Raw genomic sequence first — 12662 nt, 5'->3', positions numbered from 1 at the left:
TTCTGCACTTGTGAAAAGAATATTGTCAATGTGTTAAAAATGTTTCGATAAATTATGAGCGATTGAATATTTTATGAATGTTCTGTTTAAAAACAAACTGCATTGCTGACAATATGTTTTCATGAGAAGTTTGAGTGGGTAGTACAGGGGGACTTTTATACCGGTGCTTTATGCGCTACCCAGTCGAAGTTAGGCATCTTAAACAACCTGCGTAACTTGACGCCCATGTTTAAAAATACTGAATACATGTTTACCAAGCATACTCCTTTTCCTTTTTTGCGAGCGCACAATGCAAGTCGCCCTGTTAGCGTACGTTCAGGATCTGCCTTGGATAAGCTCGGCCTACAGTGCTTGAAAATAAGTATGGTCTGCGTAGCTTGAAGCAAACCCGAGTTGAACTTGCTGTCTGTTGAGATAAAAATAAAAGAAGTGTGTGTGAGATATCTTCTGTGGAGCTACTTGATATAAATATTTGTCACCATATTCTCAGAACCTATGGAATTGATCACTGCTCCTAAAGATCTACTAGAACGCTCTCGTTACCTCAAGATGGCATTTAGTATGTTGCTCACATTGATACCTTCTCATCTTGCACCAGATTTTCGCCCACGCACACTCATATTTCAGTTTAAAGATAGGGAGACCACAGTGAGAAGTTATTTGCGCTACGCTTTTGGTGCAGTATACTCCAGCAATTCGCTTTTGCTTTGAAGCTTAAAAAAAGGTGTTCGTTCATTTCAACATATGTGACGGAACACAAAAGTAGGAAAAGTTGGCACAGACAGTGATTAAAAAGTGCCCATGAAGTTTCTAAAAACATTAGCTCATCTTTGATCAATGCAAGGGATGGCATGCTGACACATCCCTCTCTGCTGCATTACACAATTTCTAGTTTTATGTACTGTTACATATGTTAAAAAAAGGTTTAGCTAGAAATTGGTTCTAAAAGCTTCATGTGCATGGAACTATATAGCTTTTCAATCGATCTTATTGAGAATTCATCAAGATGTTACACCAACAGCACTCCTAGTGAAGTCGGTTATTCCTCGAGTGCCAAGCGCGATGCTAAGTTTTGTTCAAGGTTTGAAGTACTAATCTTTCAGAATAACGTACAACTCTTAGAAATAACTATGCTGCAGTGTACACAAAATTCGATGCTTTGTAGCTATCGCGGTAATCAAAATATATTGGTATATTAAAAATTTTCAACACTTTTTTTTCAATTTTCTGACAAAAGGGGTTGGGAAAAGAATATTGTGTCTGCATTTGTTGTACACCATCAGATGGCAGTGAATTCATTATACGCGCTCAGATGCATATCGCACTAAATTTTGGAGAATGTATATTGTTGAAAATAAAAGTACCTGGGTGACGTGAGCTGCCACATCAGATCTACTTACTTTCGCTCATGGGCGATCTCTTCAGCTTCAAACATGGCGAGACATCAGTAGAATATGTAAGCTTGAAGTGCAAATGGGTCGTCGAGTAGACATTGTCTATTGTCGCGAAAGGCAATGTCTCCACATGGGGAACTTGTTTTTGTTAGGACAATACCATTGTTGTCCAAAGGAACATTGGTTCAGATTTCAAGCTGTTGCCTTCTCAACATCCATGTCCATGACTCCAAGTGATGTTAAACTATCACTGTAATGCGACTCGTTCCAGTGTTTCTCGAGTAACGTGCGTCCTACAGACAGTTGGAAAAGGCCCGCTGCGGTAGTCGAGTCCGTACGGTGCATTGCTTCTGACTCTAAGATGGTGGTTTCGATTCCCAACTGCGTCGGCCACATTTATAAGGCGACAGATTGATAGTGACCCATGATCTTAGATTGAGCTGCAGATTAAGGAAACCAGGAGAAATTTCGACTCTTTCATTGAGCCCATTCTTGTAATGTTATCGTAGTTGTCGGACGGAAACCCCAGCAGCACTGTTCTTATTATTAGAAGTGAAAGCGACTGACAGTTGAGCTTGTAGATTAAGATTAATGAACTTCAGAAGAAGGTCACGGGATAAGACTCACGGGACAAGACTACAACAACTTTACCTGTGAATTGCGAGCACGCACTGCGACGGAAAAGAAAGTAGGCACGAAAGCTCATCAGCGCATGCAATGTCATGGTAGCACCCTTTGTCAATCAAACACACGTGTGAAACTTGGAAAAACGTAACGGCCAAGATATCTGAGTCCTTTATGTGTGTACTTTTTGTAATGCTGGGTCACGTATGAGAAGACCCAGTCCATCGCACGCGTTTCTTAATTATTGGGCTTGCACATCATTGCGCATTCAGGAAATTTTGGCATGCCGTTACACTACTTTAATTATGGACAAATCTTTCGAGCCTACTTTATAAAGGCGCAGACACGCACGTGTGTCTGATTGCAACACTGACTGTTGGCGGACTGGCAAATACTGAACGTCAAATAGCGCGCCTAGACAAAAAAAAAAAAAAGAAAACGTTACAAGAAGCACACATTGTTCCTTCTAGACACTCTGTCTCACGCTCAGTTCCTGATTGATAGGTGGCACTACCAAAGCTGTGCACGCATAGATAAGCATTAGGTTTTTGCGACCACACCACACATTTATATTTTAACATATGTGTTTATGTTGTGTTCTCTTCTCCATTGCACTTAGGTAGAAGTCTAGGTAATGCGGTATATAACGCTAGGAAAAGAACAGAGAGAGAAAGAGGCATGGTTTGAAAAAAGCAGGGATATCTAGGAAAAGAAATTATACATCGGGCTGCGGGCAATGGAGAAAACTGGTACACGCGTCAAATGGTCGTTTCGTATGCCACTTTTATTCTTGGTCCTTCGTCGTTTCAGCTAGCTCATTGTTTTTGGCGTTAATCTCTTTAGTTTCCTTGTTTGTGCGTGCAGAATACGACATTGGGAATAAAAGGGCGCCTTCATTACTGCAAGAAGACGTATAAAATGTAAAAACAAGCAAAGTACACTGACGCAGTAGCTCAGAGGTACAGGTAATGGTAAAGCGTGGTGTCTACGTTTACCTGCGGACAATCTGCCCCATCCAGACACTACTGCTTTTCTTCCCGCCAGCCTTCTTTCTTTTTGTGGTAAGCAAATTGGCCTCACAAATTTGTCGTATGATAACGGTTTGGTTGTCTGAAAAAAAAAAGACAGGTGGGAACTTCGCTCACAACTTAAGACGTGTTAAAAACTTGATGAGCGCGTACGATGCGCTGGTCACTTGTTTGCAAGTGAATTTCCATGTTCCATAGCACTTATAGTTCATAACAACTGTCAGCTTGTTAGCGGTGGCAATATTGATAATACAGTTGAACTCCTATCAATACAGCCGCAATCCGTGGCAACGCGCAAGCGAGGTGACGAAAGGCTTGGCTGGTAGGGGAAATATGAAACGAATACTCCAGTCACACTGCGCCACTCTAGGTCAGTATATATAGTTTGACCTGCTGGCTAGGATTTCAACGCAATGTTCTACCGAATGGGCTGCATATCTATCCAGAACTCTAGTGGGGTGATTCTACGAGAGATCGACACGGGTCAAAAAGTTGATATTGAAAATTTTATTGAGTATTTTATATTTCATGCACCTGTCAGCAGGTAGCCCGAAAGTCAACTTCGTTTTATGATTAACGGCATAACTTACGAGAAAAAAAAATCAAACTTCACCAACACGGAGGCACCAATTTCGTCACCTGTCATTTTCGAAAATTTCAGATGCTATAAAAAGACAAATTTTTTTTTGTTTCAAGGAGGATATTTTTTACCTGAAATGCATGTCTCATTAGGAATGAATTCGTACAGTTTCAAACTTGTAGACCTTGAGAAAATGCTTTTAAAAATGTCTAATTTCGCGACAGTTTAAAATAAAATACGTATTCCTCATTTTTTTTTCTCCGAAAGTAATGCAAGCAGCCTTTACAAACTTGACACGTTTTAAGGATAGAGTGTAATCATTCGGTACATAATTTATTGCTGTATTAGGACAAATATAAAGTTTTATATATTGCCTCAAAGTTCTCATATTGGCAAAAGTGTACTCCACTGAAATTTGAGTAATAAAAAAACACATCTTCGATTTTTCTTAAAATCTCGTAAATAGGCAACCGAAGGCCATCATACAGTAATATAAAAAAACAGGTTGCATTATTTTGTTTTTAGCGACAATATTCGTGGTACAAATCAGAGCTTTTCGAGAATGCGCTGATAAGTTGATAAATCTAGAAATTGGAACGGAAAAGCAGCAATAAGCTTCAAACGCGAGTAAACGTGACCGCATTTGGTGAAGAAAGACTGTTTTAGCAGATAGGCGTAACTATTTTGAACACTGTATTCTACAGTATCTGAATTCACTCTTACACGTAGAGCACTGAGACTTCTAATATGTGGTGCCTCTCAATTGCTGACACACAGATGGAGCTGCTGTGACAGCCATGTGTTTGCAACACGTTGGGTAAGAGAATTGAATGTTGAATGAGTTCATAAACGATTCATAAGAAAGTTTTATCATTTGGGGCACGAAGACTGCTGCATTAGACTGAAGAACACGCTTTTATGGCACGTTGTCATCCTTCGTCTGCTCTACAAATGAATTTCTGTGCGCCGCATCTCGGAGGCAATGCTTTAGATCATATGGTTCAAAGTAGGGACAAAAATTACGCCTCCCGTAAGTTTATCAAAAAACATTGTGAAATTCATTTTAACGTACTATACTTCAGTTTTGCATTCGCACTGTGGATACTTGCGCAAAAGTGAGAAGCCCAATTTTCAATCAGGGGCGTAGGCTGAAATCGTTTTTCGGGAGAGGTGGCACCACCTTATATTCAAAGTGCAGGGGGGCAAGGGATTATTCATACTGCGCTATATATACCATATCAAAAAAGTTTCCTGGGGGGAGGCATGAGACTGGTGTTCTAGCCTCTGGCTACGTCAATGCTTTCTATACTATCACAGAAGTTTTATTTCACTTCTAGTGGCACCAAGCTGTCTGTTTTACCGCTTTCTTTTTCAAAACTACCAAAACATAAATGTTAAAAAAAAAACAGATGCCATCCTCTGGCCACATTTATGCAGCAAACTAAACCTATAGTTTTCTCATGATAATTATATGTATAGCTACCCTTTTATCTTGTTGACAGTCTGTTCTGCTTCTATTCATGCACTTTCATTTTTAACTTTTTAAGGTTTTGAATAATTAAAAACCTTTCAGCCACGTTTTTTTTTACTCCTGGTTCGTTGCTTTCTATATTGCGTCAAAATATTTTAGCGCATATTATTATCTTCTGGTCGTTTGTAATGAATACGCTAGAAGAGTTTCGTTGGAACATCTATGCACAAGATGCGTGACCCTTAGTTATGAAGACTAAGCAACCCACAGTTCGAGATCTGTGATATGCCTACTTTGGAACGAGAACCACGATACTCGGAAAGCAGTGAGGTTCAAAATATTACATCTCGCAATAAAGCTTGTGTCTTGCAAAGCTTGTAAATCTTTGCTTGTAAGCTTGTAAAGCTTGTATTTCTATGAAGATTTCTTACGTGACCAATTTATGAAACATGTTGTTTTGGTATTCAAAACCTTCGACGTGCGATGGCACTCACCTTTGCCAAAGCGATGTCGTGAGCAAATACCGTAGTTCCGAACAGGGGGTGCGTGATTAGGGTTTCAATACCAACTGTAGGGCCGCCATACTTTTCAGTACTGTTGTAGAAAATTTTCGCTTCCCGAAGGTTGATCCCTCTATAATCACAGGCACAAATCAAGTATTTTGCCGTCAATACAGAGAAAACAAATATAATGCACGCAAATGTGTTTATTTTAGTAGAGAATAAGGATGAGAGAAAGGCATAGAAGTTGACAATGCCTGAGCCTGGTAGGCTACCTTGCACTGGTGAAGGGGTAAGGGGAATAAAAGTTAGTAAATGTATTTATCACGTACCAGAAGGTTGCACCATGCAGGCGCTGAACATTCTTCAGAAGATCAGCTAGATAAACATGCGAATTGCGCTTATTTGAAGTAAACTAGTGTGCTGCATCAACAAGCATGAGGGTTACTGCCACAGAGAGACCTACAGCAGTAGTGCTTTTAAAGTAACCTCTCGCCTGAAGTGGCCTGGAACAAAGGTCGGGTAATTACGGCCCGCGAGCCAGTAATATTCGGCCCTCGCCGCAGTGTCTGAACCCCACTTTCCTTTGACACTTGCTGTCTCAAAAGTGATAAAGCACTTTTGACAATCAGCTTGGTCAGAGTAGAAGAACGATTGAACAGGCATTCCCAACAAACCAATGAACAACTCCACGACTTTCTTGTGTTTCTCAAAGAACAGCCTCTACGAAGATATTTTCGATTTGGCTAATAATTTTTAACAGCAGATGAGAAATTGAAAATGTTTTTTAGGACAGTTTTGTTACCTTTGTTTTCATGTCACAGCCTTGTGACGTGCATGTTGTAAATAAACATGTATTCGACTCTTGTGCAATATATTCAAGTCAATGATGTCTTTAACACAAAATAGCTTTAGGCCAGAATTTACCAGGACTTAGGTGACATTTTCTTGTCACAATGCGACTTATTTTTGTCAAAATTCAGGCGTATCACTATGCGTTAACAGGTATGCATTAACGTAAAATGCTACCAGAGCCGTAAAACATCAAGGTACATTGTACAAGGACGTTTTATTATCATGTTATGCAGATTCCTATGACGCCGGGATCCCCCAAGATTTTTTCTTCATCTCACAAGCCCACTTCACTGATTTTCATTCGGCAGCCGCAGTGTAGACTTCATGAAACTAGGCCCTCTTCTTGAAAATGTTGCCGGCCTTGTCTTAGATCATTATAATTCTATTTTTCTGCTATCCTGTAAAGAGGATTTCTAAGAAAACAATGAGTGTGGTGCTTTTATTCATGGCTTGTGTTTAGGGTCTTTTCTACTTGACATCAGTTTTTTTTTTTCACATTATACATGAACTCAGCCTAATGAGAAGCCAATGGTGCGCGATATGTATTCAAACTACGTCTTACTTTTATCGCTTTTGTTACCTTCGAAACAGTGGTATCAATACGAGAGGTCATTGCACTTGTATTATATTCAAAGCAGATATATAACAATAACGCATCCTCGTGATACGGTGATCCGTTATGGGCTCGATAACGTTCTATGGTGGTATATTTCAATACAATGAGTAAAACGTTAAGTAAAACACTAGTTGTGTTAACTGAATTCACAAAGCAGAATGAGTGTCGAGCGTATATTTTCTTAACCTTGTAGGAAGGAGTTTGAAAGGAATGTTTTTTTCGATGAGTCGATTGAGCTGTTTCAGTGTTCAGTTGATGCTGGTCTCTTGCTGTTGTAGTGCGTCATTGTTTTTCTAGACGAACAGTAAAAAATGAAAAGTCTTCATATGTGTTTTGCCAAATGATATCATTTGAAAAATAGAAATCATCGCGAAGTACAAAAACTGTGTTTCGCACATGAAAACAACAGTAAGAGGAACGAAAACGTCTCGGGCGGAAATATTTACTCAAGAGAGGTGCAGTGGGCTGCAGTTAGCACAAAGCGAGCAGAAATGATGCTTCCTCCGCAGAACTTGGTGCTATGGTGGGTCACGTTGTATATGTAAGGCAAGGTCAAATGTACCTGAAAGAAATGATATTCAATAAAACACAGTAAGGCTTACAGCATGGTTTTTAACGCAAACAGTGGCAACGGCATCGCTTGCTTTTACGACTGTGCAAGCACTTCTATTTTTTTATTGTATCACTATTGCGTAGATGTACAACTAATGTGTTTGTGGTTACACTATAGCCAGCTGCAGCATATTAGCAGGCTCCCACGCTTTCTCTGTGAACGCTGAAGAAATTTTAGGTTCTAGCGTTGGTGCTTGTTTTTTAATTTAATTTCTGAATCTACACATTGATGAGCACAAGCTCCAAACTCTTGACCAGGAGGTAGCTTTATGGAAAGAGATAAGAAGATATGTATGCATTGGAGAAAATTGAAGTTACCGTAAGTGTATGTGCGATTTCTCGTGGCAACAAAAAAAAATCGCGCAGGCATTTTCAAGTCTGTAAAAGAACTCCCATAAGAAAACCGAAGAATGAGAACCTGCATGCCATCATCATCAGAGTGCTTAACACAGTCATCTTGGTCGTTTAAAATATATGCACCACAGGTGTGCCCAGGTTTGTCCAATCATGAGGCGTGGTGAACTTTCACCACAGCACCCCGCCTCAACCACTCTCTTTAGACGAATGCGAAAGACATATAGAGTAAATGCGTGCATAAATTTCAAGCAAAGCGATGAAAAGCTTCTCACAATAGACAGGCTTTGGTATGTGGTCTGCCGGGTGCGAAGGTGAACAATAAAGCACTCTGGTAATGTAGCATAAGGCGTTTTCTGTCACCGTTCTTATCTTAAACCAGCATAACCATAATGGTGCACCCTAAACAACGGTACGAAATGTTCGATTCAATAAGTGTATGCCTGCCACAGACTAGGCATTCTGCTGAAATATTTTTGTGGGCACTCGCGATATACGTCACATGAATCTGAATGAAGCATTTGAGGGCTGTACCTCTCGGGAGGTCCATTTTGTTGCTTCCAAGAAGTTATTGGTGATAAGAAAGATGAGCACCGAAAACGGTGCAGCATCAAATAGTTATGGATTGTCAGAATCACATAGTCGAACCCTGCACTGGCCAAAGCAAGGTTGTTCAACAGTGTATCATTTCTGTACGCAACATTTTACGCGTTTTCCTCAATCACGGTCGTTTGCAGCCTGCATCAACACTATCATACTCATCAAAGTCGGCTGTACATCTCCCGTAAAACAAATTCCCCTCTAAATGATCCTGATCCACTTTCTGCTGCGTGAGCAGGTTACACATTTTGCCTGCGAATTTCCTAATTCTATCACCAGTGGTAACAATTTACCGTCTATTCTAGCACTTCACATTTCTTGACATCGATAGCACCGATATTCTGACGACTGGTTTTCTTCGAATCTCTTGATGTGAACTCCATTATTTCTTATTATCCAGCAGGTTGTCGACTAGCTATCAGTTTCACGATTCGCAGGACTGGGTTCATAATTTTTGTAGTGTTGCTTGATAGTAGTGTTCCACTTTGTGTTCCCGTAGAAAAAAAAATTGAATATATATTCTCTACTGAAACGTTCTGTTAGCGATGTCCACTAGTTCCGTATGTTTCCGTAAGAGTATTACAGAAGCATATGGAAAATATATAGAATATATACGGAAAACACATGGATTTCGTACGAAAACTCATGGAATTATTGGACTCTCATACTGAACGTTTCACAAGGGATTCTTCTTATTCCTGATACCCTTGACCTACTCAAATTTAAACTACATTGACCCTCGGACTGATGCCTGTGCAAGATGTTTATGTTGCTTACACAAACTCTTTTCAAACAATTCTCGCGAGTTTTTTTCTCCAACTGGCAATTAAGAGCGTATTTTCAAAGGGAGCCGCTTCTTATGCATGCATGTAACGTCAGAGAGAGTCGAGTTGTTTTCGCTTTTCGCAAACAGTCGTTGGGTGCGAACTTATGTAAACGAACAGTAAACTTACAGCCCAGGGTACTTGATCTTTCTGCCGCACGAGGGCCCCACCAACGATTCTTCCTGATGGGGCCAACATGCCACAATCTGAAAACGTTTTTTTTTTTTTGGAACAACGTAAATATATTGTATGCATGTAAGTTAAAGTGAAGTGAATATGACACTTTCTATGCATCAGCAGTGATGCCACACTATTAGTTAACGTAGTCTTAATATGCAATTGAGGTGCTGTTGAGATTATATTGGTTACGAGCCGCGTTTTTGGCAGGGCTCTTTTGGGGTCTTGATAAGAAATCACTTGCATAAAGAAAGACAAAAAAACAAGTGCGAAGCTTGATTTTCTGTCAAAACTCTCCGATGAAACACCCACTTCCGGTTCACGCAAGATTCAGCAACAGCTTTTTAAAGAATAGAAGTTTATAGCTGTGGTTTAAGTGGAATTCATGTCATAATGGGGCATTAAAAATGGTGTTATAGTGATGCAAAAACATTTTGTCTCTTTATTTGACAGATTGTGAGCAGGCGGGGTCATTACGCCATCTAGTGAAGCATATTTCAAAAACACGCGTCTTTTCAGGAAGCCTCTGTTATTCGCTTCTGCAACTGGCGATGCAACAATTTTACCCACGAAATACACTAAAGCAAATGAACACCGATTTGCGAGCGCATCTGCCAAGCACACAATATAGAGACTAAAGTCAGTTCAGTTTTTAACAATGAACCTGTTTGAGGCAAACCGCAATCTTTAGGAAGAGTGACAAGGCACCGCACTATTGTGTCGCCACCTGTCGGTGACTCCTGAAGTGATTTATAACAAGCTGAGATACAAAGCCTCGAAGACCAGTTGGAGTTCGAGTTGAAGTTGCCGTGCTGGTTATGCGTGTACCCAAAAAACTCTATAATTGTTCCCCTCTCTTTCTAATGACGCGTTACTGAATTTTTCATCTGCATGGTAGTGTGTTCAAGAAGGTGTTTGAAGAAAGTGGGCTAAGCCCACTGCTCACCTCACCTACACTAAAAATGAAAAAGCTGTTCATAACTAGCCTAGCTGGTATGTGCCAAGCAGCTCCTAGAGGGTACGTGCAACAGAAATAGGGAAAGCACCTCTACTCACCTTTGGTCCAGCATACATTATGCACAAATATGACAGTAAAATAGGCATGTCGTTGCACCAACACCGCTGTTTAATCATTTTTTGCAGTGTTAACTCGGTGATGCTGCTTGAGAATTCTAACTTTCGGTGTTTATAAACGCATAAATATGTACAGATATTGCACCCAATAACTTTGAGACACCCATAATATTAAACATTCAGATGCCATAACGGTACTCTTCGTCTATCACGCTTGAAACTTTCATGCGATGGACAGAATGGGAATTGTTGTGTTAAGTATTTTAGAGTCACCTTGTAAGAAGTGCTCTGACAGGTTTCGCAATATATCACTAATAAACATCATACTGGAGATGGTATCAATATTATATGCAACTGAAAGATCCTGACACTTGCAGCACGAAATGTTTCCATGCCATTTTTGCGGACATTATTTTTTGGATGAGGTGTATTAGGGCTGATTATTTTTGGCCATTCAAAGTACCATGTTGAAACTGCACGGTTCATGTGTGTTACCAAAGAGGTCAAACATATCCGGCTCTACAATCTAGACGCTGACTGAGAGCTACTGTGTGAAGTCGTACCTTTAGGATTGATGACGTCACAATATACCTGCAAACAAGGTGGGGGATTATAATTTCACAAATTTAAAAAAGCGGTGATGTTATTGTCCATCCTACTGAAGTATTCCACCTGTTTCTAAATGAGTGCCAATGTGAAGAACCTGTCGGGTGGTATAAAAATGGTGGTGTAGCGCCAACCCATTCATGCAGTTTTCAATGTGAACAAGGATTTGGGTGCCACTTGTCTCCTTCCGCAAAAGCGCTCATGCAGGAAGCGCTAATTTTAATTAAATCGTGTTCATCCTAATATTTAGGTGCCCTATAATGTAAATTTATTTTTTTTTTCAAAACATAGACAGTACTAAGTGTCATACGCACGCTTGTGTGTGGAACCACGTCGCCCTAAATTGTTACTTATGCTTTGCTACATTCAATAACATTAAAAATACCTCTTTTGGATTTTTGCAAAATTATTAAATTGGTTAAAAATTACCTGGCTCTGAGTGCACAGTAGAGTCAGGAAAGCGTGAGCTACTTTCCGAAGGTTGCTAGTTATCCAGAAGTGAGATAACATAGGTAGCCGGACTATCTGCAGGAACGCAACGGAGAAACGTCAAATATAGTTGCCATCTTCAGACAGAAACAGAAAGAAGTGTGCAGGCTAAGAGTGCGCATGTGCGCTAAAAATATCTGACTTTGATTCACGAGTCTATATACTGCTATGTAAGACGTTACGTTATGGCCCTTAAAAAGCTTGCAGTCACGCTATTTTAAAATGCATCATTTCCAAAGCTGAATTGTTTCTGTAAACAGTTATCTGAACAAGCGAATTTGTATAATTACCAGCCTTTATGATTTCATGAGGCAACATTCGTTGCATTTTGCAGAAAACAATGTCACGTATGTTCTGGTGTATTGAAAGGCTGCCACCACGTCACTACGGCCAGGGTTTGGTGGCCAGCTTTCTGGAAAGAGGACAGCAGGTGAACTGAAGAGTTTTTGGGGCGTTACATTTGGGCCCTCGGCCAACTTTAAAGTCAAAAGCTTGTGTCGTGTGAACTGGGTACACGAAAGAGTAGCAATCTGCCGCGCAACATTACAAGCGTTAAGGACATCCACATAAATTTCTTTCCCCGTAGCACTTTCGATCAATCGCACGTCTCGGTGGTAGTCTTTGGTGTCATTGAGGGTCAAACCCAGACAATCTGCCTGCCTCTCAGACTATCTGGTTTCGAATCTCACTCCAACCGAAAGCTTGTTTTATTTAATAATTTGCATCTTTCTCACTTTTACGATCATAGACAGGATGATGAATTTTCGTTGACAATCAATGAATGTTACACCGATGCACGCGGCTATTTGAAAGCTATGTGAAACGGGCTTTTGCACGTTGTAGCGTTTAAATTCAGGA

At 40.2% G+C, this 12662-nt stretch overlaps 1 protein-coding gene across 1 annotated transcript in view; it reads right to left on the bottom strand.

Moving 5' to 3' along the window:
- Nucleotides 1-10709, bottom strand: part of LOC142768252 (neprilysin-1-like) — a 31679-nt gene extending 20970 nt beyond the window's left edge. The window contains exons 1-3 of the mRNA XM_075870203.1: nucleotides 10692-10709; nucleotides 7515-7630; nucleotides 5592-5730 (exon numbers count right to left, since the gene is read on the bottom strand). Coding sequence (XP_075726318.1) covers nucleotides 5592-5730; nucleotides 7515-7630; nucleotides 10692-10709 — 273 coding nt within the window. The remainder of the gene's footprint in view (nucleotides 1-5591; nucleotides 5731-7514; nucleotides 7631-10691) is intronic.
- Between the last annotated feature and the right edge of the window lie 1953 nt (nucleotides 10710-12662).

Source organism: Rhipicephalus microplus, chromosome 8 (assembly GCF_043290135.1).
Source record: "Rhipicephalus microplus isolate Deutch F79 chromosome 8, USDA_Rmic, whole genome shotgun sequence".
In the NCBI taxonomy this organism is placed as follows: Eukaryota; Metazoa; Arthropoda; class Arachnida; order Ixodida; family Ixodidae; genus Rhipicephalus; species Rhipicephalus microplus.
Note: the sequence above shows the minus strand (reverse complement) of the source record. Positions and strands in the feature narration are given on the sequence as shown.